The 26,675-nt window shown below is 36.9% G+C and overlaps 1 protein-coding gene across 3 annotated transcripts in view; it reads left to right on the top strand.

The window, feature by feature from the left end:
• Nucleotides 1-26,675, top strand: part of GABRB2 (gamma-aminobutyric acid type A receptor subunit beta2) — a 159,441-nt gene that overhangs the window by 76,738 nt on the left and 56,028 nt on the right. For all 3 annotated transcript variants that reach the window (XM_068417201.1, XM_068417199.1, XM_068417200.1), the window contains exon 5: nucleotides 11,019-11,101. In XM_068417201.1, the coding sequence (XP_068273302.1) occupies nucleotides 11,019-11,101 (83 nt within the window). The remainder of the gene's footprint in view (nucleotides 1-11,018; nucleotides 11,102-26,675) is intronic.

The following is a 26,675-nucleotide window of genomic DNA, read 5'->3' as shown; positions in this document are numbered from 1 at the left end:
AGAAAGAACCGTTAAATCCTTCCCCCAAGGACTTGTCTGTAGTTTCACACTGCCCCTTTTAATTCTACAAGATGTTCCAGGTCATTATGTATTAAGTCAGTTGTACCACTCCAATATCTTGAAATAGGCCCTCAGTACTGCTGTGCCTACGCTCTTACATGCATGTGTTAGAGTTTTGAAAACTGGCTGTGGAAACTGGCCAATGATATGTTTGTATGCAGTCTGTGTGATGTGCTGACATCAGAGCTGTCAAAAAAAAAAAAAAAAGAACAATTCAGTCTAATTATATTTATTACTTTTTGCCAGTCATATGATGTTAATTTTTTGCTATAAAAACTAAAACCTAAAAAAACCTTGAGATAAGGGGATAGATTTATTGTTTACTGATTCCTGTAACTCATATGTTAATCAAATAGTGTGAAGAAATAAGATAAAAATCATAGTAAAAAATAAGATTCTTGAGAATGAAACTGTATAGATTAGTGCTAGGTATTAATTGGGGACTCGTGGCATTAATACTTTGGTCAGCTTTTGTTTTCTGTGTTAAATCTATAAATTCACATAGATGATGCAGCAGTGAAGTACAGTTCATGAATTATTGATGATAAAGGTTTGTGTAAAATCAAGGATAACAAACTAGGTGATTTTAATACTTCTCAGTCACTGAAAGCCAAGTCTTGTAAGCCTGTTTGGCAGGGATTGAAAATAGTATTTGACTGCAAAAAAAGGAAAATACAACTGCAGGGAGAAGCCCTACATATCAGAAACAGGATGCATCAAGGAAGGATGATTAAGGAGCTTGTATTATTTATGTTGTGTTTTATATATATGTGTGTGTGTGAATATATTAGTGTTACTTGTCATTCATGATGCATATGAACACAAAATGAAGTCAGTAGTGGTTTTGGTATGGCTACTCAGTTGTGAACTTGATTGAATTGCTGTAAATGTTTCAAAGGTATTTTTATTTTCTTCTTTTTAAATCATACTTTCATATAACTTGACACCTAACATATATAGCAAGACAGATTCTTCCAAGGAGTGCTAAAAAATAGGGTTCCCATTTTTCTTTGTCATTGGGTTGAATTTGAGTCCTGAAAGGTGTGTTTTTGAAAATATCAACCATGAAGCTTGCAATCAAAAGTGAGGGGCAGGGGAGAGAGGGGAAGCAGGAATCTTGTTACAGGTGTAATTTTATTTGTTTATATATTTTTAAAACCTTGTACACAGCCCCTGGAGATGCTGATCAGGTGAGGATACTCAAATATGCTTGCAATTAGTATTGCATGCATTGACGTTGTAGATACAAGATTAATGGTGGTATGGACAGTCTCAACCTCACTGAAATTTAATATCCCTTTACTTTTTGTTTTACCACTAGCAGTGATATATGCCTTTCTGAGCCCTGCAAAATCTGTCATGGACTTCACAATCTATCACATGGGCTTCACCCCACTCTTGTTGCCACAGGGGAGTGAAGCATTACCATCTGCTAATTAAAAATAATGGTCATTCAGTAAAATTAAGTGAAATGATATCTTAGTATCAATGTGCTTCTCTAGCCAATGGTAATGTTAATATGTTAGCGTAGCAGGCGTAAAGTCTGAGGGCAGTACTTCAGATGCTTTGGAGCTTTAAGATAATTTGTGTTATTTCTTTGTATTCTCTCTTTATTGACAGTTGATATTACAGTGATATTTGAAAGGATGTCAGTAGGATGGAATTACATATGTGGATATGTCTCTTATTGTTCCCTAAATACCAGAGCAAAGATGAAATATTTATTTGCAAAGCAACAGATATTGATCTTATGACAATAGTCAATTACAAGGATATTTGGTTTATTGTACTGAATGATTACAGTAGATTTAATCAGCTTGTTCAATAGTAGTACAAAAAGGGGTAGTTTCTCATTCTCATTTTTTCTTGTTGCATCGTGTTAAGCTTAGAAGAAGCATGAAGGGAGAGGGAAGGTGGGGACAGCAGAGATTTTAACTACATCAACATAAAGGTTTTTCTGATGTGCTTAGTTACTGTCTGTGCTTTCAGCTCTCATGAGAAATAAAAAAAAAAAATTTGATTTTGTACCGCTGCTTGATAGTGGCTGACTTCTCTCAGGTAGAGAATGAAAGAGGTATCTGTTACCAGAGGTAAGGAGATCCATTTTGCAAGAGTACTTCAAGGCATGCAGAGTGCGTTACAGCTGCAGTAGGTGAGGTAACTGCTGAAGTGGGTTGAACTGGTCAGGGTGAGCTCCCTTGTGACACAGGAGATCTGTGGCTCTTATTTTTGGGGATCACTTGGCATGCTCTGTTTTCTGAATCTGAGCATCTGGTGGATGGCAGTTTGGTTTTTAGACCTATTGAGGGAGAAAGGAAGGGGAGAACATCCTCACTGTCATCAGTAAAAGCAGGGGAAAAAAAGGCATCTAAATTTGTTTGAGACTTGATCATAGATAAAGGCAGGCTAGAGTAATGCTATCTACAAAGTTTACATGAATGGGGCACTAGAAATAGCCTGGACAATAGCGGTTACTCAAAGGCACCAGTGTTAGCACACAGTGCTTTGGCTGCAGATCTGCTTAGAGGAGGATTTTTTTCCCTTACCCATTCTCTTTCATGATAAGCAAATAATCCATGGTTGTTTGTGTAGTGGTCACTTTGACATGCTGCTGAAAAAGTTTCTGATGCATTTTGAGGAATGTCAGGTTGTCTGTAGACAGAAAGTAGAAGGTGATTAAATAATTCATTCCTAGCAGTGTTGAACTTCTGTTAGAGCAGAGTGAAGAGGTAAGAAATTATACGTTTGTGAGCTTTTTTTGCTAGAATTAGAAAGTTATATAGTAGATTGTTTAATGGGGGGAAAAAAGCATAGAAAGTAAATGTTCTAATTGAAATTCTACAGTGACATAGAGAGGCAGTGCAACTACCCTTGCATTCCTGTCTGTGTGGATGAAAATTTCTAATCATAACTGAATTAATCAGTAATAACCTGTGTGTCTATCATTCTACTACACTTTACACAGTTTACCTTTTTTCTGACTGTTAATTGTCTCCCTGTTTGATTGCTTTTAAAGTATGACTTCTGCTTTAGGACAGGGAGAGTTCATTTTACTTTTGTGTCAGAATTTTGTGAGGGTTTGAATTTTATGGGTTACTGCTTTGTTGTAAAGATTCTTGAAAGAAACTTAATAATTTCAGGTCTCTGCTAGAGGGTTTTTACTGATTTTTTTCAAACTTTTTGGATCTGAGAGTAATTCTGCTTATGAAGAATCCACTTAAATTTATTATTTCTACTGACATTTCCCTGCGGAACATGAGCCGCCTTATTCCGACTTACAAAAGCAAGAGGAATAGGAACTTTGGGCTCTTATTCTTTGGGCTCTTCTTCTGTAAGAATTACTAAATAAGCTGCAATCATAAAACTGAATGTGCCTTTTCTGTTGAAGATTGTTTTGACTTTCACATTAATTTTTAACTTGAGTAGAACTTCCTTTTTCCAGAACAGTGGCAATACTTTCCACTCAGGTGTCTTCCTGAATAGGCAAGTAATCGGTAATATTCTAGGTGGCATTTTGTGGGAAGAAAGGATTTTGCAGGATTGAATCTGTCACAGAAAGCGTAGATTAAGAATATAGCGAAGAAGTGAATGCAGTTTCCGCGTGAGCTGATCATCATGATGCAGAACACAAGTTCTTCACTAACAGAGGAAGGCGCAGGAGCCACGGGCTGTGTAAACGCCACCGACACCCGCCTTGAAGGCGGTTTCCATGAGGAGCGGTGTCCAGCAGTTGCTGGAGGTCGACTACTGCTGACATTTCAGGGGTAGGGAGGATAGGGTTACACACTGTTTTCTAAGACCCTCATGATATAACATTCAGACACAGGCTACTGAAGGAAACAAGACGGTGTTCTTCCAAAGGCAAGTGTTGCACTATAGGGTGGTAGAGCTACTGCAGTTGTTACTCTCTTAAGATGTAAAAAGGTAGCCTATGGGCAAAGCTTGTACTATTTTATCCATGATAATCTATACTTCCTTATTTCTACGCTTTAACAGCAGTATTATCCTCGCAATTTGTGCATTGAAGCAGTGCATATTTTGTGGAGAATATATTCCCTTTTTCCCCTAGCTCTTTAATTATTTAACTAAACATTGTATCGTTATCATCCTGGAATAAAAAATGTTAATGTAGGGTATGTATACTGTCCAACGTATTCACTAGAACTAAGCACCCGTTATTTCAGGCACTGAGAATTAATTAAAAAGCCACCACATCCATGTGTCTCCTTACAAAGTTCTAGCTCTTTTCAATAGTTTAAGAGAGTGTATTAAACTTAATGTAATATCAGAATTGTAAGATAGCTATTTTTAAAGAGAGTGCAATAAATTTTAATCTTGTACTCTCAAGTATATAAAGTTGAATTACTAGAACACCCCCCTGAAAGGTTGTGAGGAAGGTGTTTCATATGTTCTGGAATGCATTAAGTTTTACAGTTTTCTCTGAGAAATTTATGAATGATAAACTGTTTTCCTGTTCAAGAGGACACAACAGGTTTTAAGACGTTTTGTATATATGATTTATTTGTAGTATGCAACGTGTCTTGGGTGGTAGCAATATAAATCTTTAAGAGAAAGAAGCTGAAATAACACACTTTTTATTTCAAGGCTGACATTATCTCAGTGAAATGGACATGCAATTTTCACAACCAGAATAAGGAACATGTTTTGTTAAATATTTGAAAGTAAAACTTTCAGTTTTCCAGTGATGGTCATAAAGCAAAAGGACTATAAACTCTTTATAAGTGGAGGAGATGTACTAGCTCTTTATTTCAAGGTTGGTTGTTACATACTGCGTCACTCAGCCATTGTGCTCATATTGTTTCATTGTTCTGTAAGTCCTGTAGTTTTTTAGCATTCTCCCTTTTATTTATTTTTATGTCTTTTGAAAGGGAGAAATGAAGTGAATGCTGAAAGGCAAGGATCTGTTTCCCAGTGATAAAATATAAAAATTATGAAGTGCTCCTCTGAGCTCTTCTGCCATAGCTGCTGCATTGTGTTATACGGGTGTTATCTTCTAGAGGAGCACATATTACTTCAGAGAAAGGCTTGAATAACTTTGGTCTAAAGCTGAGGTTATTGTACCAGATTTTACTGAAGAGTGATGTGTGCTTTTTCCAGGGATTTAAATTATGAACATGATATTGTGGCTGAGTTTTGGACTCAATGACAAGGTAGTAGGCAAAGCTATCTAATTTAAAGAACAATTTAGAAAGCTACATGCAGAAAGATATAGCAGCAAATTGGGCATCATTGCAAGGAAATCTGCAACAAAATTCTGGTTCCTCTGAGTGAGAATTGTTTTACCATGAAATAACAGCCATATTCTCCAGTTTTTCATGACCCTTCCCAGCGGGCATGCAGGTGGCACCACAGGCTATCCTTCAGCAGAGAAATGCAGAGCTTCTTCCTAGAAGGATCAGAGGCACATATATTTTAGTTTCCTCTTAAAAATCTTGTATGCTTCTTTTACCAGCAACGTAAACAACAAAACGAGGTTGAAGTTTCTGTGTATATTCTGACTCCCTGTGTTTTATCAGCTACTAAAGTATTTTCCTATCTTGTATTACATTTAGAAAACGCTTTAGCATGTTATTCTTCTTATCCTCAACTTGTTTTATGGTTGTGCCTCCTAGCTTTAACAAAGTGCTTTCAGAGAGTACCTAACTATTCAAAGATTGCACACAACAGGAACAAGGGAAAAATATCTACATGTTGTTAGATAGCCAGTCCCAAATGGAGTAAGAAAAATGAGCTAAGTTGGAACTTAGGCTGGAATACTCATGAAATGTTGAGAGATGGTATTAGAAGAGAGCATATTACAGATTCTGTGTAGTCTGAGCATATCATTCAATCTCAAACCAAGACATCAACATCAATAAAACAATTGCTATTTTTTTTTCCTATAAAATTACACTGAGAAACTCTATATGCAGTTTACAGTTGAAAGATTATAGGAGACAGTAGCTGAATGTTCAGATTTAATGGTGGACTTGTAAAAAGGTCACTGTGGTTTATCCTTTCCTAAAACCAACTCTTGACCTACGATTATAGAAGGGAAGCTTACCTTTTACATGAATAGGCAGAAGGAGGAAGAATTCTGTGAACTCTATAATTAGCAATAAATCTATTTTAATTTAAAAGTAGATATGTTAGTATATCTACCAACCTTAACACATATGTCTAAATCCAATATTATTGCTCAGGAGAGAGGTTTATCACATTACACTTTTGTTCCCAGATTTCCATGTATTTGAAATTGGTTCTACTGGCTGCTGCTGCCACCGCTGTTTCCAACTCTTGCGCAGCAGGACTGTTTCCAAGAAGCAGAAGTGAACAATGGGTTTAGCTGCAGTACATGGTTTCAGTAGCTAATTCAGAGACTTTGTGACTCCCAGTCAGTGTGTGCAGAGGATTCTTATGAAGCCCATGCTGAAGAGATGCAGTCTGTTATAGAGCATGGTATCCTTGCAAGCTCTTTGGATTGCTCCTGATATTGTTAATGGGGAATCATAGTCTTCCTTCAGATATGCAAATCTGAAGCAGAACCACACTGCTTTCAACAAGATGTATGTGCGTACATTTAAAGAAAGAACTAGTTTTTCTGTATTTTCCTGGGCTTCAGCTGTCTTTGACTCAATAGGATCACGATTTGTCAGTGCTAGAGTTGAGAGAGTGTTATATAGTTCTCATACAACCACTCTACTCAGAGGAGCTATCTGAAATTGTCACTTTCTTGCTCATCATTTCTGTTGTGTCTGTAAACCTGAAATAACAGGTCAGGGCAGATAAATTTCTGTTGCTGCTTATTCCCCGTAGCTTTGCAGAGCCACTGCAGCTCTGAGGGGGAATTGGATTCTGTCCATCTCTGCATATCATTAGCATTGCTCTCCTGTCTTTCAGTGCTGTTTTTGTTTCACTGGTGATGTCAGAACTGTTTAAGTTGCTATTTTGAATTTCAAATCCCACTTGAACTTGTCAGAAGAGCAAACTCGATGGGATTTTGAAAAACTGTCCCTTACATAGCACTGAAAAATGAGAACTATTAGCACTGCTGGGATAGTATTTGTTACGGGTATTATTTTCTGCATCACTTCAAGTTTGTAAGTGTTACAAAAAAGTTCTTTATGGCCTTCAACTTTGGCCTGTGAAAGGAACAGTGCCAATTTCCAGCTCTTATTTGAATCATAGAACCTCCCCAAAGGTTTGGAGACAAGGGCATATTTTCAACTTTCTCAGAAATAATAGTTTATCTGAATATTTTGAATGATTTTTAGCAAACTTTACCTTCCCTGCAAGTTAGTTACGGTGCAGGTTTCTTTGCACTCTAGCTATGCATGTTTTAACATATGAAGTTTTCTTTAGGTCTGCTTCATAATATTTTAATGCTTCAGATTTTAGGGTTTTTTTTGGTGATCCATAATCAGTCTGCATTCAAAATACACATCATAAAAGAGAAGAAGATGAAGACTGCTTTGCATTGTTAGGAATCATAAAATATCACAACGTTTCTCTTTCTTTAACAACAGAAGAATAGATTAGTGTAATGAGACAGTTCTGTGATGTGTTTAATTTCATATGGTGTTTCTCTGAGAGCATGGTAATTCTGTTATCATCCCTAGTAAGTGTAGTATGTTCAGTCACAGTGTTGTTTTTTAAAAGCTTTCACTTTTTCATTGTTTGTTCTCAAGGTTATATTATGCAAAATACGATGTTATATTTTGTACACTAGTCCAGGCTGTATAAAAATATTTTTAATCCTTTTATGAAAATTGAAATAGCTCTGCTCTGGGGAAGAGGCTTTATGCCGGTTTCAAGTATTTCTAACTGCTACAATGAACTGCTGTTTGTTTCTTTGTCTGAAAAGGCATAGGTCATGTGTCTTGACTCTGAAAGTACTCTAAGGTGGTAACTCTTGCATGCTCTTGCATTGGTAATTTGATTTAGCTATTCGCCATGAGTTGCAAAGCGTTAAGATTTATCAAAAGGTAGTTTTGTTGTTTAAATAATTTTGAAGATGAAAGAGAACTTTTTTTACTTTACCATAAATGTGAGAAAAGTCAGGGTAAAAATATGAGGGAGGTATGAAGAGAGGAAAGGACAAAGTTCTTATTTTATTTCAATGCATTTGCATTATGGATATGAATGAACAAATATGTCGAATTAAATACATTATTCAAAACTGCTGTTTTGGTGTGATTAAAACTCTACCGACTATTTCCATTACTGTGCCACGTTTTTTCTTTACTTTCTGATGAGGTAAGTCACTGTGTCTTTTAATGATTTGATAATGTTCCTTACAGAGCTTTTATTCCAGCCAGCTGCAGCCTTTGGCCCCTTTTGTGGTATTCATTGCGCCCAGAAATCCTACTGAAGATCTGTCAGAATTGTGAGTGCTCAGCTCTGCCATCAGTATGGACAGACGCTTTGCTGAGGATAGCACAGGTGTGGTTTTATCTCTGTGTTGAAGCCCCTAGTCTGGCAGACTCTGGTAGGAAGAACATGTTCAGCGCACAGGAAGGTATTAGAAAATGTGGTAGTCAGCCAGGTTAGTATTTACCACGATTCTTTTGTGCACTGAAACCTTGCCTGTAAATCTATGCTTCTGCCTTTTTCTCTGTGAACTACTGAAAGTCTTCTAAAACTCGTGACTAGAATATACACATAGATATGGAAATACTGAGGGTATTAAACAAAACAACAAACCCCCTCACCAAAGAAAACCAACCAACCAAAAAACATGAGCTCTAATTTTTGTCTGGTCACACTGCACCTTTCCTGAAGTTTTCCCCAAAACAATCCATTTACATAGATACTGGAACAGGGGAATTTCTTTGATTTTCCTCCAAATTTTAAAATAAGGAACCAAGTATGAACTGCCAAGAGTATTTTTTTAACAATATATGCTGCTGCTTGCTCCATTTGTATTTGCTATCAACAAACATGTATTCCTCAGCAGCCTGGTTTTGTTAAAAGCTGGAAGACTTCTATTGAGGAGAGCCAAGGGATTCTTTTCCCTTGCTTTTGTTCACTCCAGGAAGCTTTCTTTTGAGGCGTCTGTGGTGACCCACACTGATTGAAAACAATATATTTTCAAAAGTAATTCTGTGAGTACCCAGGTAGTGATTGAAGGAAGAACTTAGTGACAAAAGGTGTTCCTTTTCTCTGAAAGCTCAATACATATGAATGGTCAAAATATAAAATGAAGAGATCTTGTCTAGATTGACAGGAAAGAGGTCGGACTTACCAAGTGTTTATAGGAATAAGTTGCTCCTACTTTTGCTCTCTTTTCTTTGAAGAAATTTACAGGGATTTTTTTTTTTTTTCTGAAAATGACAGTAAAGCATTGTTAGATAGGACAGTAAAGATACTAAGGAAAAGATTGTATAGCTTCAATGTTTAAGTGTCTTGTGGAAAGGATTGCTGGAGTCAATTTTGAGTGAATTTTGAGCGTCTCTCAGGCAATTGTAGTTTTCTGCTTTAACAAGCTCTTATAAGGTATTTAAGGAGAAAGAATGAGGTCCATCAAATGAAAGAGTTCTCTGTCTTGTCAGATCAAAGAAAGTAAATAACTGTTTAAAAAGCTTCTTTTAACAGTCTAAATATCTACTGTGAAAGGCCAGTAACCCTCATACAGGGGGACAGGATTTTGAGAAGAAAACTGTTCATCACCCAGTCTGTCATGAATACCCTGGAAAGATGTCGCTGCTGCTCCTGTCGGGTGACGCGGTGTCGGTGTTTGCTGTAGGCACTCCATCTATTCACTGGGGTCCCACTTTGGAGGCACACCCGCATCATCTTGGATTTTATGATTTGAGCTAAATCATTTGGTCAACCATTAGCTCGAAGTAAGCTTGTACAGTTGGCTGCTGTGCAATGCTCTCATTTTTCTACGGGTGTGGAAGCAGATTCCCCTGATGCAGTTGGCCAGTCAGCAGTACTTAACACACAGGAGAAAATCCTTGTCTCTCTGAGGAGTCTGTATAAATCACCAGTCTCTAGCAGCTGTAGGAGAAAGGCTCTGATCAGGTAGAGGGGGAAAGAAGAAAGGCTAGAAACCTCTCAGCTTATGCACTAAATCCACACCTGGCCCTTTGTGGCGTATGTGTTGACTGCTGGCAGATTCCAAATTGCAATATTTTAAAATTACTACAGAGTTATATAGGATGCTGTCAGGGTTAAAAAAAACCAAACAGATAAAGAATTGATTTTTGTCTACATATTAAGACTTGATGGGAACACAGTTAATAAAATGCTGCTGAGAATTTTGCCTTGGTTCATATTCAGTTCAGGGTCATATTTCCTCTGTGAGGTTTATCAGGAAAAGATTTATTGATGGTAAAGATGTTTCTCTCAACATCCAAAAGGCACGCTTGACAAATGTTGATGTTAGTAGGTTTGGTGTAATCTGGAGGCACAAATATGATCTAAATGCTTTGTGAAAAGGGTCCTGAAAATATTTGCTTTCAAACATGAAGATAAAATAATACTTCATTTACAAAGCACTATTGAATAGAAGAAAGAAGAATTAAGTTTCATGAAGGGATTAAGGTATTAACCCAGGATATGAAGTATGTGTCTTTCTCAGTTCTTTTTTTAGATTTCCTCTGCCACTTTCCTTTGAGCCTTTCCTTTTTGGCTTGCAGTCCTCCACTATAAAATGAAAGAAATACTGCTACCCTAATTCATGCTTCATTTTGTCAGGATAAATTTGTTGATGATTATTAAAGCTTACACTACTGTGATAATGACGTGTAAAGGGGAAGCACTCTGCTCTCTCACCAGACTGGCATAACCTTCTTAGAACAGCATTAGTTACAAGTAAGCAGCAGACAAGGTATTTCAGTAAAAATAGGCAAGAGCGTTGGTTATGTAGAAATACATTTTCTTCTTTTAACTATGTGTGATCAAGGAAAGACTGGAACAAGACACATTAATAAGCTCTTCTGTTTTCTTCCTAGGATTACAACAACAGCGGCTTGTATGATGGACCTACGGAGATATCCACTGGATGAGCAGAACTGCACGCTGGAGATTGAGAGCTGTAAGTACTTCTGCAAATCCTCCTTATTCTGTGGTCAACTGCCTCAGAGTTGTTATTTCTGTCTTTTTTTTTTTTTCTTTTTTAACATGCTACTAACCTAGTTGTCTTTCTGTCTGACGACATTTAGATCCTTGTAAACACATGCAAAAAAAATAGCTTTCCCAATGGATTAGTAATTTGTGGCACAAGGATTAGCAAAAGTTGTTCTGTGTTTTGATGGACAATTTACAGCTTTAAAAGTGTCATTCAAATGCCTTGGAGTTTGTGTGAGGAACATGAGGATTATCATCAGTTCTTTGTCCTCCTTTACTGCTGAACTGCGTGGCAGCTTGCTTCCATTTATAAATGATGGCAAGAGGTTAGAATTGTCCTTGAAACAGGCGTTTTGTGGAGCTTTTTTTCTAACCCCTATGCTGTAGTTAAACTTTGAACACATATAACACAGTCCGTTATATATATTGGTTTAATAGCTGGCGTTTCTGTCAAACTTTCTCTATATATAAAACTTGTGTTGTGAAATAAAATTTGGAATCTCTTTTCACTGAAAAAATCTTTAGGGAATCTAAGTACATCAGAGAGAAAACATTTCATGATCACTTTTATAAAGACAATATTGTAAGTGTGCGTTATTTGGCACTCTAAGATCATATCAGTACTTCCAAGATACATTTCCTTTTTCAGGAGAACCATAGGTAATTCAGCTGGGGTGTTTTAAGTTGTATGTGGCAAGACAAATGGAAATTAATGGCATGTTTTAAGATATAGTACATAAAAGTATGTGTATTTCTAAAGTGTCTTCTGTATTATGAAAGATTATGTGGGATTTCTGTGTGCACTGAAGTACAAAATGATAGCAGCTTGTGCTACAGTCTGGTAAGAACTTGGAACAGCTGAGCTTCTTTCTCCTATTCCAGAAAGCATTTAAGAATGTGCTTTAAATTTGTGTCCAGGTTTCATCCATTTTAGTGTAATTTAAAGACATACAAAAATCTCTTTTGTGAATTAAACTTGTAACACTGCTGTCTGAAAAAATTTACACACGTAAAATAAGTACAATGAGTCTTTATCATTAAAGTTCGTCCCTTCTCTATGTTGAAATACACAAGCAGCAAATGTGATGATGGACTTCGCTCTGTTGAGAATGGATAAAATCTTTGTGGGTTTTTTTTCAGTTTGTTATAGAATTTCTATTGATAGTATTTGATTCAAAATTTCATACCTGCAGCCTTTTACCAGTATAGTAGGCTGATCTTAATGTGCGAGACAACTACTGGCATAACATTTTTCAGGTTAACAGAGATTATTACTGAGAATGTGGCTTACTATGACGGTGTCTTCTGATTGTTGTTGTAGCATGGACCTGGAATTTTTTTTTTTTTTCCAATTGTGTGTGTAAGGTGGAAAGTTGGAGAGTCAGAGGACATCCTTTCTCTCTGCTTACAGCATTGTTTAAACAGTCAACAAAGTCTTGCCATCTCTCTGCATTGCTGAGATGCCTGAATCTTCTTGGGATTCACAAACCAGATATCCTCTGCCTGTCATGCTTGCAGGACCAACTCTGGGAAATATTCGCAGGAAATACCTCCCAGATCAGTCATTATTCAAAACTGAAAATTAAAGTATGTCTGCTCTTCAATAAGAGCACTTGTTCTCCTTCAGACTTCGCATGCGGGACCTCTTGAAATTTCCCTTTCATCTGATTTGGAGTAGAAGTTTGAAGCCAGATCAGTTATCTTTCAAGAAACAATCCTGGAAAACAGGGTATTGAGCTCTCAAAATTGTTGCTCTGCTTAGTATGAAGAGCACAGTATTCATTGTATCACAGAAAGGGTAGGAGTTTAATTTACCATAGCAGTTAGTATGCTTGTAGGAGAGCGCCTTTGTGGATCTATTAGCTCTGTTGCAGCATCACAAAAGTAAAATGGGTTTAAATCAGGATACTGTATGTAGCTAGCCTGTTTTATTGCAGTAAAAAAGGCCATTAAAGAATGTGGATAGAGGTAATACTCGAACTGGGTTTTGAAATACTTTCATGCTGCTTTAGAAAATTATTGCTCTTTATCTATGTCATTCTGTTCAGGTAAAAACCTGAGTCTGTCTAATCTTCATGAATCACTTCAGACAAAAATGCTGGTAGGTAGAAAGGTAGAGTGAAAAAGATTGAAAGTGGCTTTGAGTCATTCAATGCAGGTACTCAAGTCACAATCACTTCTTTAAACTGGTTAAGCTGCCTGCTAAAAGTAGCTTGGTTTGTTACCCTTCTAATCCTGTTGTGGATGTCTGTTTCACCACTGCTCTCTTATGATGGGTAGAAATTCCCTAAATTCTACCCCAAGTGTTTTCATGGCTGTGAGGGCGTGAAATTATATACACTGCTTGTGTCAACAATTTTTTTTCTGTTCGATGTCTTCCCCAGCTCTACTGAGACCTTCACAATACATTTAAAGAAAGGGGTCATAGTTTCTCATAGGCTTCATTTAATGAAACTGAATATGCCAGTGCCTTTTAACTTTCTCATGCAAGAGTATGTTAAGAGAAATTCAGAACTAGCATTAGGAATAACTAGCACCATAAACGGTATCCCAGATGCAATCTCTGTTACACTATGGCATTAATCCTGCCCTTTTTCCAAGAGCCACCTTTGCCTTTCTTCACAACTGCACAACTTTCACAGGTGATAGTCTTTCCTGGAACAGTACAGTAAGGCCTTTCCCTTCCTCACTCATTTTCCAGCAGTGGATTCTAGTTTTTGGTAGATTATTTTTTTTTTTGCGTAGTACTAAAAACACATGACTTGGCATTTCATAACACTGTTCACAGAAATAAACGTTCTTAATATTACTACAGTCCTCAAGGTTATACAGTTCTTGTGATATTTGTTCTGATCATCTTTTGTCTTAACAGTGCCTGCAGATTTTGTTTCATTAGAAATTTCATTAACACACAAATGCTAAAGTGTATTAATGCCAAGACGGAAGAGCTTTGCTTATAATCATTCTCGGTGCTAAGCGTGATCTGTTCTTTCAGTGCAGTACAATTTTCTACACGTCTTTTATATATCTTTACTAATTGTCTGTTCTTAGACAGTCCTATATCAAATGTTTTAATAAAATCCAGGTTAGATATACTTTGTTTAAAAAAGGAATTATTATCTAACCAGATCCTTTGAATTAAGTCATGATAGATTTTTATCCCATTTCCTCTAATGTCCTTCCTTTCTTTCTCTGCTTCCTCCTTCCTTTCCCCACCTCATCCTGTTATTGGTGCCAGAGTTGACTGGCTGCTGCTTAGCTGACTGGGTTACATTTTTCCATGTGTCATTGTGTTTACTGAAATTTGTGGCCAATATCAAATTTTTGCTAATCTAGATTTGCATAAATCTAGATTATTTTGTAAAATAAAAATTATGGTGGAAAAGGATTGTATGTGTGTATTAATGAGATTAGATGCTGAAAGTGTAAGAGAGGACTATTCCCCGTTAGTTCAAAGAGTATCACTTTAGAGAACTGAAATCCTGTTTTTTTCATGTATAACTAGTTACATCTCTGTGATCATTTTTTGTTTTGCTCATCCTTAAAGGGAAGAAATGTGTTGAATGTTTGGTTTTGCTATGATGCTTCTAAACCTGTAGGCCATCATTTCCAAGGGGGTCTAATTAGAGCTATTTTACTTCTCCCTTTCTTTTGTTATTTCCCATCACACTGAATAGCAGGGTTATAATACCAGAGGGAAATCAGTTTTCCTGTGTATTCATTTCTTAGTTTCCCAACTTGCAGGCAACAGAGAGCTTTTTCCTTTTTAGTTGAATATTGACTTGACTCAGTAAAAAACCTCTCCTTTCTGCTCCCTACCTCTGCCACTGCAGTATGAATTGCTGAGTTTCTGATGATGCTCTAGAATAAATTTGTTTCTCTGCTGTTTCCTGCCTCTCTGGAATTGTAACTGTTGAAAGGAACATCTTTGCTAATCAACCATAAGACTAGTGGAAGTTCAAAAGGCAAAAAGTAGTACAAGGGAGTTTAAAGAATGCTTCTTATTCATATAAACAAATAAAATATCATATTGCACATCCTCTAGATTAACAGAGAGAAACGAGTGTGATTCTTTTAAGTATTTTTTTAATGTAATCATTCAAGATTCATCTTGTACATTTGGACCTTTGTCCATTTCAATTATGTGGTGCCACATAAAGAAAAATATTCACTTCAATTCCTTCTTGTCTCATTTCAGATTGTGTTTGGTATAACTATATTTATGTTGTACTAAGGTATAATTCAGAATCTGCCTGCCTTGTGACAGTGATTTTTTTGGCGGGGGGGGGGGGAGAGTGTTAATATTTCTTTATTGCTGTGGAACAAACAAGGACACACTGAGCTTCTCCTTAGAAGTATATTCTCAGAAACATTTTCCATAGTGTATTAAAGACATGGCATTAACAAAAGTGCATTAAAGCCTTGCTGTCTGAAGCCTTTTCAAACAGGGAGCTTGCCACTCAGATGAACTGACCAGGGAAAAGGGCAGAGTCGGAACAGCACACACAGATAGGGGAGGAAGGACTGCTTTGCTGACAAATGAGAAATAATTGTTTTCGGGCAATTTCATTTATATAACAGCCTGGAGTGTTTGGATCAGAAATCATTAGGGTTTTTTTTTCTGTTTCATGACAAAAAGGCCAGAGAAGCACACTAAGATAAGTTAAAAACTTCCATTCGATAACACAATCTAGAAAAAGCCTGAAAGAACAGAGGTGAAAGAATATCATTCCTCCCAGTGGCAGTGCAGCCCAATATCAAACACTTTCTAATCAGATCATCTGAAAGCTCGTCAACAAGAGAAACAGAAGTCATCTTTGTGTGCTCAAGGTGACTTTACAAGAACATTTAAGGCACTGAAAAGAAATCAAAGATGCCTTTTGCTGAAGCCTTGAGTACTTTGCAGATGGTTGCTCTGGCCATCGATCAAAGCTATAATCAGGTCATACGAGACAAATGGTAGAACTCCAGGAGCCGACCAGGCAAGGCTTTTCTGGGTTAGAGGCAAAGGAGGATACCATGGGAACGTGTCACTTCCAACAATTACACAGTAAGTGGAAAGCTAAATATATGACTTTTGGGCTGCTGAAGGTTAGAATCTTAATAGTGGTTCATTTTTTTAATATTTTTTCTTTCCATTTATCAAGTTGAGCATGCGTCCTGTCCCCTTTGTCCCTTCAGCTAAGTCTGGTTTACATAGTGGCCCTTGTACAGGGAGGGATATTCCTCTATCAGTAGAAGCTGACCTTATCAAAGTGCCCCTTTTTCCCCCTTGTTCATTGTCTGTATGTTCTAATGTCTTAATATGGATTCTATGATAGTTCAACCTGTACAGCACTTTGTGGAGGGAAGAGACATAGATTGTTTAGCAAACGGTGATGAATTCCACCTCTGTACGGACTCTCTGTCCATTTCAGCAACATCAGCTTATAGTGTGGCTTCCTTGGGACAGATACTTCGTTTTTTATTTGTCGTTAGTAATTTCATCTCAAGTATGTTGAGAAGGGAAGAGGTATAATTGCAGTGGCATAATGCACACTGGCAGTGAACACGAAATCCTTGACTCCTTTTCAGTGTGTAGATAGGATGATTCAGTAAGGGCTGAAAAAAAACCCAACAGTAGATGATTCTTCTGGCTGGTCTGAAGAGGGGAGGGAAATTTAGACTGACCATCGGCGCATATGATCAGGGCGGGTTGCGTACAAGTGAACCAATGTTTGTAAGGTTTTGATAACCCCCCTGCAACAACTGGGGACTTCAGTCAGGCTTTCAGACTGGAGCTCACGTAACATCCCGCATGCTGACAGGAAGGAAGTATATTTCTTTTCTTTTTTTTTTTTTTTTTTTTTTATATCTCTGTGCATCTTTGCAGCAGTCTACATCTTGGAAGCTCTCATAACACAAACAAGATGATGTACTGTTTGCAAATGAGAGAAGAATTATACACAAACTCTGCGACAGCTTCTTAATACTTTGAAGCAACCTGGAGTTAAATTTAGAAGGGAATTCAAGATACTAATATCCAGTCTCTGCTTATCAGAACCGGACAATATAGGCAATGTAGATTTCCACAGAGAAATTCATAGTTCAAAGCTCCTTTTTTTTATCATTCTACAATTGAATATGAAGAATATATAGAATAATAAGGACACAGAGACAGAACACAAATGGTTCTAAAGCATTTTGCCTTTTATATCCAGGCTGAGCTAGAGTACGTTTGTCCTTATTGCGCATAACCCTCCCTTTTATCAAGGGATTATTGGAAACAGAAAGGGCCCAGTTCAAGAATCCATATTCAGAAAGCACCAGATTCATTTGATAAAGGTTTGGGGAAAAACTAAATGTCCGTGAAGGCATCTCTGATGCTGTAGAAAGATGCCCTCCAAGAGAAAAGACTATTTTTCTAACATTTACTCTGATAATCTTATATGCAATAAATTATACAGAAGTGTGGAAAGCTGATGGGTCAGTACTTTACAGACCTGTTTCCAGAAGGTATGAATTTTACAAGGTAAATATTCACTTTTTTACTAAACTGAGTAATAGGATCTCTGTTGTAACTTCTCATACTTTATGCAAATGTTTTTCTGTCAGTCTAGTATTCTTTTCAAACGCCTTGTAACTGGTGATTTGTTCAAGAAAAAGAAGTGCTATTGGAAAGGACATCTGTGATACTGTTACATATCTTAGGTCTATGTGCTGTGTGACCTGATATTACAGTTTATTTTTATTATTTTCCTTGGAGTACATATATTTTTATTACAAGTTTGCTGTACTTAAAATGTTTTAAAGCCTTGATTCAGTCAGTAGACAATTTAGGCAGAATATTTGGTGTATGTCGAGTCTATTAGTAATATTCATTGCCCTGCCAAGTTCTCCTACTTTGGTTTAGGCACAAAAGCAATTGCTTTTTCACTTGCTGTCTGGTGCTTCTAAGTGTTGGACCTGATCATTGCTAACTGTAGAATCACAGTTGAATCTACACAGATCTCCCAAAGGCGCAGAAAAAATATGCTCAGTGCTGGCATGCATTGTCTTATGCCAGCAAGAGGTCGCGTTACATCAGAGGCTGTTGTTCCTGGTAATAAGTAGCCATTGTTTTGAAGAGGCAATACCATCAATTTTCTGATCACTGGGTTAAGGTGGCAGCACTTCTTGAGTTTGGCCTAATGGCACATTAATTTGTCAAACTTTATTCTATCATTGTGACAGCTGTAGCTTATGTAACAACTTTTATGGACTCTTGTGAGGTTTATTTGCATCGGGTTCATAACAGCTAACATACCTGGCTTTGCAGTGGGATGTTCAAATAATCCTTTCCCTCCCCCAACAAAACCATTATTGACATACAATGCTTTGCTTCCCTGCAATACGTAGCTTACTTGGAATGCAGAATTTCGTGCCAAACGAAGGTTTATTCAGGACTTAGTGAAATAAGCTAAATAACAAAGTGCTATTTGTAAATAATGCACTTACTCCAACCTCTGTCAAAAAAAACTTGTATGTGGCAGTTGTGTCTCTCTTGCAGATAGAAAGGTAACATGTAATTACTGCATTATTTTTTGTGCAAGAGTGAAGTGTTTCAGCATTCATATGTAGTGCTAAGTCCACTTCTGGTTATTGTACTTTATTTCTTTGGATATGTCCAATTCATGATGAAATGAGAATATTCATCAGGCTTTCTGTAAGTAGCAAACTTCAAATATATTATAGTCTATGCTTTTTTTTTTTAAAAAAAAAAAACAACCCAGACAAAATCTACATTTTTGGCAGGAGTTTTATTCACCTAAATCTGTGTCTCATTACAAAACACTTTGTGGCCAAATCAGAGTTACTGCAATTTATGTAACTTCTTGTTCTTTGAATGTGAAAAGTTTTATATAAATAAATAATCCTTTACTGTTTCTTTCCCCATTCCCAGGCAACTTGTCATTTTACTTCATTCACAGATTTAGATAAATGTTCCTTCACTTTGGAATTCCTATACACTATGGATTTCAGAGGAGAAAAAAATATTTTTACTTTAACGATAGAAGACCATCCTTTCTTCTCTCAAGGAAAAAAAAATTACTGAGTGAAATTACTGTGCCCACATGTTAGGTCTCAAGTTGTCTTTTGAATGTAAATTAAAATGAGAGGAGAGATTTAAAACAAAACAAACACTTCTGAAGTTTAGGTCCTTCTTTTAAAAATAATTTTTTTACAGTCATTGTAAGTGATGGAAGCAGCGTTGAAAGCTAATAATGGTTTCTCCTCCATAGTATCATTTTACTTAAGTAGTCAATTATATTTTTCAAAATGAAATAATTTCTTCAAGATGGTAGAGCTTTTATGAAATAGTAATATTTATCAGATGCTGGAATCACTTGATCTCAGGTCCTGTGCTTTAGAAGGCAATGGAGACTGATTATCTCGTGATGATCACATACCTGTGAAAAGAATTGAAATGTGTTTCTACAGTCATTTTATTCCCTAAGATCATTTTTTTCCCCAGCATCTCTCTCACTGTTTTACAGAAAATAAGTATAAATTCCTTTTCATTGTGAGAAATCAAAATATACTCCATTGATTCACCTTTTACCCATTGATCAAATTATATTCAGTTCCTGATGTCTTTTGGAGACAAAGAAGCAAAAAGTAGTCAGCTGAGAAACTCATGAAGATGTAGCTAACGTCCAAAACCCCTTTGCTGGTTCTCCCTCAAGGAAATAGTTTCAAAGTGTTGAGCCTTTTATCTCAAAAAATAGTTAATAAACTATTTATCCCTAATTTTAAAGGCTGAGGCAAACATCTGTCTGGATACTTTAGCTTTTGAAATTCAAATAATAAGCAGTACTATATGTGGCTTCAGATATACTTTTAGTCATCAGGATGTTTCAGCAATGAGAAGTATTTTTCTTAGGTAACTGTACTTGTCCTTCGTTCATCAAATTCGATTACCAACATTTAAAGAATGAATTTTTTTTTTTTTTAGAAGAGTGTGCAAAACATCTAGGAACAGGAAGGCAATTGTTTGAGTCTGTTTTCAGTCTGATGTGTGTTTGCACTTGGCCACTGATAACAGCAGTTCAAATAGTTATGCTAACACTGAATTAGTTAAGATGGGAAAAGACTGGAAAATGCACATTTGAGTTACCATAAAATTGTGGGGTCTCCTCTGGAGATACTCAAAACCCACCTGGATGCGACCCTGTGCAACTTGCTGTAGGTGAACCTGCTTTAGCAGGGGGTTGGACTAGATGATCTCCAGAGGTCCCTTCCGACCCCAACCATTCTGTGATTCTGTGAAATTTGACTAGCAGGTTTGGCCTGTTTACAAAACAACCAACAAACAAAACAGGATCAACTCATACCCTACACTGGGAAACAGTGTCCCTTCTTTGCCTACAGACAGCAGTCAGACTTGGGTGAGATGTAGCAATGCTCATTCAGGTTCCTCCTGTCTTTGAAGAGAATTGAATTTGCTTCTTGAAGGACAAGCCAAATGACCAGACTTTCAGTGTTCTGTGTTGGGTCACTTTCCATTGATACTGTTCCATTTGGCATAAGTTTCTAGAGTAGGAATTGGAGCTTCATCTCTCAAATATGAGCTTAAACTTCCTCAGTGGCTCCTATTAAAGAGAAGAAATATCTGTATTCTCCAGCAGGGTTGAGGTTTCTTGTTTGAGTGGTTTTGTTTTGTTTCTCCCAAACTCTAAATTTCCTTTACTTTTCTTACTAATGCTCAGATGCACAATATTTCATTTTTGGTCATTGAATGGGAAAAACAATTTCATTGGTTTTGTTTCAGCAAATAGAAGCCAGAGTGAATGAGATCATCTTTTGTTTTGATTATGACATTGGGTTTGGGTGGAAGAAGGGTTGACTTTTCAAGTAGACAAGCCTGGGAAACATTGCTTTGCTTCGGTGGAATAACAGAGAAGAAACTGAATTAGCAGAAGCATTGGCAAGGTTAAACATCACAATCTTTTCATTCCTTTGATCAGTATATTGCACCTTTCTAATGATGAGAGCTTTGTGAAACAAAGTTAATTTTGTTCAGTTGCTCATGTTATTTGGTACTGGTAGTTCAGACTGTTCAAATTCCACCTGCATCTAGAAAATATAAGCTACTTTCTGTTACTGGATGCAGTCCCATTTTCCCATGTCTTAAATCTATATATTGAGTTCAGAGTTAGTATTGCTTACAGTAGTAGTAGTTCATTTAAAAATAATTCAGTCATAGTATTATCCAACTTTTGGCATTGCTAGGGAATTAGTTGTCTTTTGTCAGCCTAACGCTACTACAATTTGATGTGAAAAAATGTGATTGCAAATTTGTTAAGGCATTGCATTGGTATGCAAATCATAAAAGCAATACTACACAGGGAAATTATTCTAATTTCAAAATATTCCTAGTACATATGCCACTCGTAGTATTCAATATGCATTTGACAAGCTGTCCAAAATTATTTGGATGGAAATTCAGAAGAGTTGTATCTCTTATGTATGAAAAATTCTAACTCTTAGGTAAACTTTCTTATTATATGCATTTGTTCTGAGTCAAAATTAAATGCAAATAATACTGTTATTACTCTAAGTATACTCAGAAATATGTTTTGTAAAAGAACATTTATAAAGGAAGGGATATCTAAGTAGTTGAGATAAATCATAAAGATCATAGTCTCAGTCATTTCTGTTGTGTTTATAAAAGGGTTGGGGTTTTTTGCTTGTTTTTTTTTTTTTTCTTATTTAATAATTTAGGTGTATTGTTTTCAATGTTCCTTTTTATGTGGGGAAAGAGAAGTCACTAAGTAGACTATTAATGTGTGCTTATATTTCAAGGCATACTTCAAGAATAATTCAGGATGGAAGGGACCTCAGGAGGTCTATAGTCTAACCTGCTCAAAACATGGTCAGCTCTGGGGTCAGACCAAGTTGCGCAGGGCTTTGTCCAGTCTAGTCTTGAAACCCTCCAAGGATGGAGAGTGCAAAACCTCTCTAGGCAACCTGTTCCAGTGCCTGACCCTCCTAACAGTGAAGAAGTTTCATTGCAGTTGTGGAAAGGGGCCATGTTGTGTATCTGGTTTATCCTGTCCTGGCATGCTGCATCTACCTCATAAAGAAGTGTTTACTGTTATTAATCTGAAATAGAATGTAAGTGCTGTGCAACCTGTATTGTTAAAAAGATAAGTTATAAGTCATATAAATGAATGACAATATCATGAGAATGCTCTGAATGAATTAATATATCGTTCCAGTAGCCCTGTAATTTGCCAAAAGCATCTTTGACTTAATAAGTTAAACTATATAGTTTTCCTTCTATTTATGATCTTCTGGTGTGGTGTAATCTGATCCATATCTCTTGATTTAGTTACACAGGTACTATTCCCACCATATACGAGTTATTAATAACCCTGGCGTCCTGTAGGCCAGCCAAGCAGGGGCTGCCTGGACCATTGTGGCTGATGGGAGGAATTGCAGAGCACATGAGATGGAGGGAGCTCAGGGCAGGAGCGCATGAGACTGGATGTGGCAGACGTAGTGCCATGGTCTAGTTGACACAGTGGTGTTATGTCAAAGGTTGGACTCTGATCCCAGAGGTCTCTTCCAACCTAGCTGATTCTGAGATACAGGCTGAAGTGTCTCTGTATACCTTGTCATTCTCAATCTCTTAAGATTTAAAAACTCTCAAAATAAGGATTCTTTTCCCCTGGATGATAATCTAAGCATTTTTGTTACAACTTTTGGCTTAGTAACACATTTCCTGTTATACACATCTAAAAGGCAATTGTTTGTATTCTGTAACTACAAAACTTATAAGTTGTCTTTATTGTCTATGTCTACGGAGCACAGATATGGATAGTCAGCTTTGCAGGAATATGTTGGAAATGCATTTGTTTAGGTAACAGCTTTGAAATTTGTGGTATGTCATATTTCTACTCTTCAGCTGCAGAGCAATCCACTGCTCAGGTTTGCTATCACACAAGCGTGTCTCATCTTGTGATTGATCTGTTACTGTAGCCAGGCTTCAGCCCAGGCAATTATCTTGTGTAATCACGGGGTAACGTGACGGAAAACCCAAGGAATTGACAGAAGTCGGCATTCAGCCATATGTCTAAGAATACACCTTTCCACTTTGACATGTGTACAGGTACTGTGCTCTAGAGAAGATTATGCAATATTGGAAATAACAACTTGTAATACTAGTAGTCTACATTTATCATGAATGGAATAAAGTACTGTGCTGAATCCAGGTACTTTATTGATGTGTGAAAGATGATTATCCAAGTATTTGATGGTTTTTGCATAACCTCATACAACAATTTCCTGGTAAAATCATCGCTTTTATCCTGTTTTCTGAAACAATTAATTGGCAGTCAACATATATTAGATGTTTGTGTTCAATAGCAGACACAGCTTTGTTCAAGGCAAAGACCTGTTGTGGGCTGCTACGCAAACTAGTTTCATAAAAGCAGAGCAGGCACCTGCGTTCACTGTGTGGGAGCTCATCTGTGCACATCAGGGGCTCTTCAAGAAAACAGGAATTTCTTTCTCCTGACCGCAGCCTGGAATGATCAAGTCTCTTCAACAGCTTGCTTCTGGAAGACTGATCTGTACCAAAATGTTACACAGACAACCTGAGTGATACTGAAATGCTGGTAAGTTAACTTTTTGCTTGTGAATTTTGCTTTTATTCATTTTGGGTTTTCTGTGTCTGGACCTTTGTAATCTGTTGCCTGACATATGTTCTATCACTATTTTGGGGTAATTCTGGAAAGGGGCAAAGAACACAACAGTAGATTCTTCTTCTTCTTTTTACCTGTGGTCCCTCTCTATCTTCTTTTCTTTGCAGAGCCAAAATGAGTAATATAAACAGTAACATTGGTGACTCCTATTCTGTCAAAATTATTGTCCTAGGGACGGTATCCATGCCAAGCAACTTCTCATTCTTCACATACAGCTAACATGAATGTGCAGGGGAGCAGATGAGCATCAAAGCGCTACAACTGTAATGCATTTATGCTGTAAGTTGCTTATGTTGCTGTAGCATACTTGATGTTAGTGGTGCTGTATACATGTACTAACTAGAGTATTGTTTTCCTTTCAGGTTTCAAGAACAACTTAATGCAAGTCCGGGCAGATCACAGTCTTATTAGGTAAATGCATGATACTTTTGTCCTGCAAAACCTACCTAAGTTCCTATCAAAGTTTGTTCTCTTGCTGACCAAGAAGAACTAGCTTTTGCTTATCTCTATTAATTTATGGAAGATGGGATTAAAGAAGTGGGTTTTACATTTTGTTATGATGGCAGAAAAACCTCTACCTCAGTGTGTCCAAAATTTGCATTTTACCCTATAATGTGCTCTGCGCAGCATGGCCTTCTCTTTTTCTTTTACAATGACTCTTCATGTGCTGCTGATAATACTGTGGAATTGATTGTATGGGTGTGGGAAACTTACTTTCGCTATAAAATTACAAGGTCTTTGCTAAATATGTTAGCTTTCTTAAAGAAATAAAACAGTGTTTTAAACTATTGTGTCTGTGTGTTTCATTATGAGTATAAAGGAATTCTGAACACAGTAAAACATGGGAAACTTTTAAAGTCTGCTGAGAGAAGACAACTGCAAGATTGCAATCCCTGACAGCCGATTTTTCAGGTTTTATATACCAAAATAAAAAAAAAAAAAAAAAAAAAAAATTATATATTAAAAAATATTTATTTTGAATGGGAGATCTTGAAAGTGATGCAAATATAAGTAGCATTTGTACTGTGCACATTCCTGTCTTATACTACTGCATGTACAGACTTTTAGTCACCTTTTCTTTCTGAAGATACATTTTTTTGCAACTGAACATTAGGCTCCTGTTTGCACATATTTACATATGTACTAGTTCTTATTTGGCCTTGAAACTGTCCTCAGGGACACTTTGTTCTGTGGCTGGATGCCAACTTGCTTTTGATTTTAAGGAATTAAAAAAAAAAGATATTTGATAAATTAGGTCATTATGCCTGTTACAAATGGTATGGCCGTAATCTTACCAAACAACAAATTATAAATACATTGGTGTAATTATAATTTAAGGATGTTTTTCATCGTTTTAATGATCATATATGAACAGGCATCTTAACATGTTCTCATACTTCAAAGCATATCTTAAAATGACTTGTTTTTCCAGAGCTCTCTAGCCTGGTTAAAACCTGGGCTTTGGCCTTCTGGGAATCCTGAACCAGAGTTCAAAATTGGAACCAGGGTGCTTCATCTACAACGTTACAGCCATTTTTGAGCAAGGGTATTTTTTGAGTGTATTACGACCAGTGACAGTCAGCCAACCTCTGCTGCCATTCCGTTTCTCACTTGTTCTGGTTTTCAAGTGTCCATAAGCAATCTTACATGTTTTAATCCACCATTGCCAGTTCTGATATAATACAGCCTCGAGGCAGAGTATTGCAAATGCAAATAGCAGTTTCACACAGATCCTGTACAACAATCTCTCACGGTAGTGTTGCAAAGTCAAATTAAGGGCTTGTTATTTTAAAATATTTTCCATATGATCTTTTCTACTTTTAAAAGACCATTAGTAAGGCCTGTTAGCAGTTTACTGTGGAGATAGAAGCCAACAAAAGAACTGAACTCTTGACACTTGAGGATTGTTTGAATTGTTTCTGTATGCCATATTAGTCAAACAAATTTCATGACACTCGATCCCTTGCTGAGACAAAGGCCCAGCTCAGCCTTTGAAAAATATTCTTGTAGACATAGAAAATGCTTACAAATATCAGGGCTCCCAATTTTATTTAGACTATTCAGAACATATTCACTCTAGGTTGGTGTACCTATAGGCAAGAATGTGGTCAAGGTTGGTTGGCTGAGCTTTTGCAGGGGGAGGAAAATACTTTTAACAGATGAGTTCAAAGTTTTAAAAACTAAGCAATTTATTTAGAATTCTAGCTGTTTAGGAGACATCAGAGAAGTACTTGGAAAATTTGATGTCTATGGCATTCAACAGTAAGTCAAAGAAAAAAATTCATCCAACAAAATAGGACAGAGGGAGACTTTTACAGATGCAACATTCAAAAGTACTTTGGGATATCCTGACATGATAAACAAATAAATGATATATCACCAATTGATTTAGATTAGATATTAGGAAGTAGTTCTTTCCTGTGAGGGTAGTGAGACACTGGCCCAGGTTGCCCAGAGAAGCTGTGGATGCCCCCTCCCTGGCAGTGTTCAAGGCCAGACTGGATGAGTCTTTGAGCAACCTGGTCTAGTGGAAGGTGTCCCTGCCTGTGGCAGGGGGGTTGGAACTAGCTGATCTTTAAGGTCCCTTCCAACCCAAACTGTTCTATGATTGGAAGGTAGAATCGACCACTTTTGTTCACTCTTCAGTGCATGAACTCACTGGTTTACAGATAGAATGAGTATGAAGATTATGCTGAAAAGTAGGCAGTTAGATACAGTAAAAACTTACTTAATAAAAAAAAAAGTGCTCCCTTGTATTGCTGTACCTGTGAGATACTATCCAAAAAAACAGTGCTATATTCTAAGCAGCTTTTC

This window comes from Nyctibius grandis, chromosome 22 (genome assembly GCF_013368605.1).
Source record: "Nyctibius grandis isolate bNycGra1 chromosome 22, bNycGra1.pri, whole genome shotgun sequence".
Lineage (NCBI taxonomy): Eukaryota > Metazoa > Chordata > Aves > Nyctibiiformes > Nyctibiidae > Nyctibius > Nyctibius grandis.
Note: the sequence above shows the minus strand (reverse complement) of the source record. Positions and strands in the feature narration are given on the sequence as shown.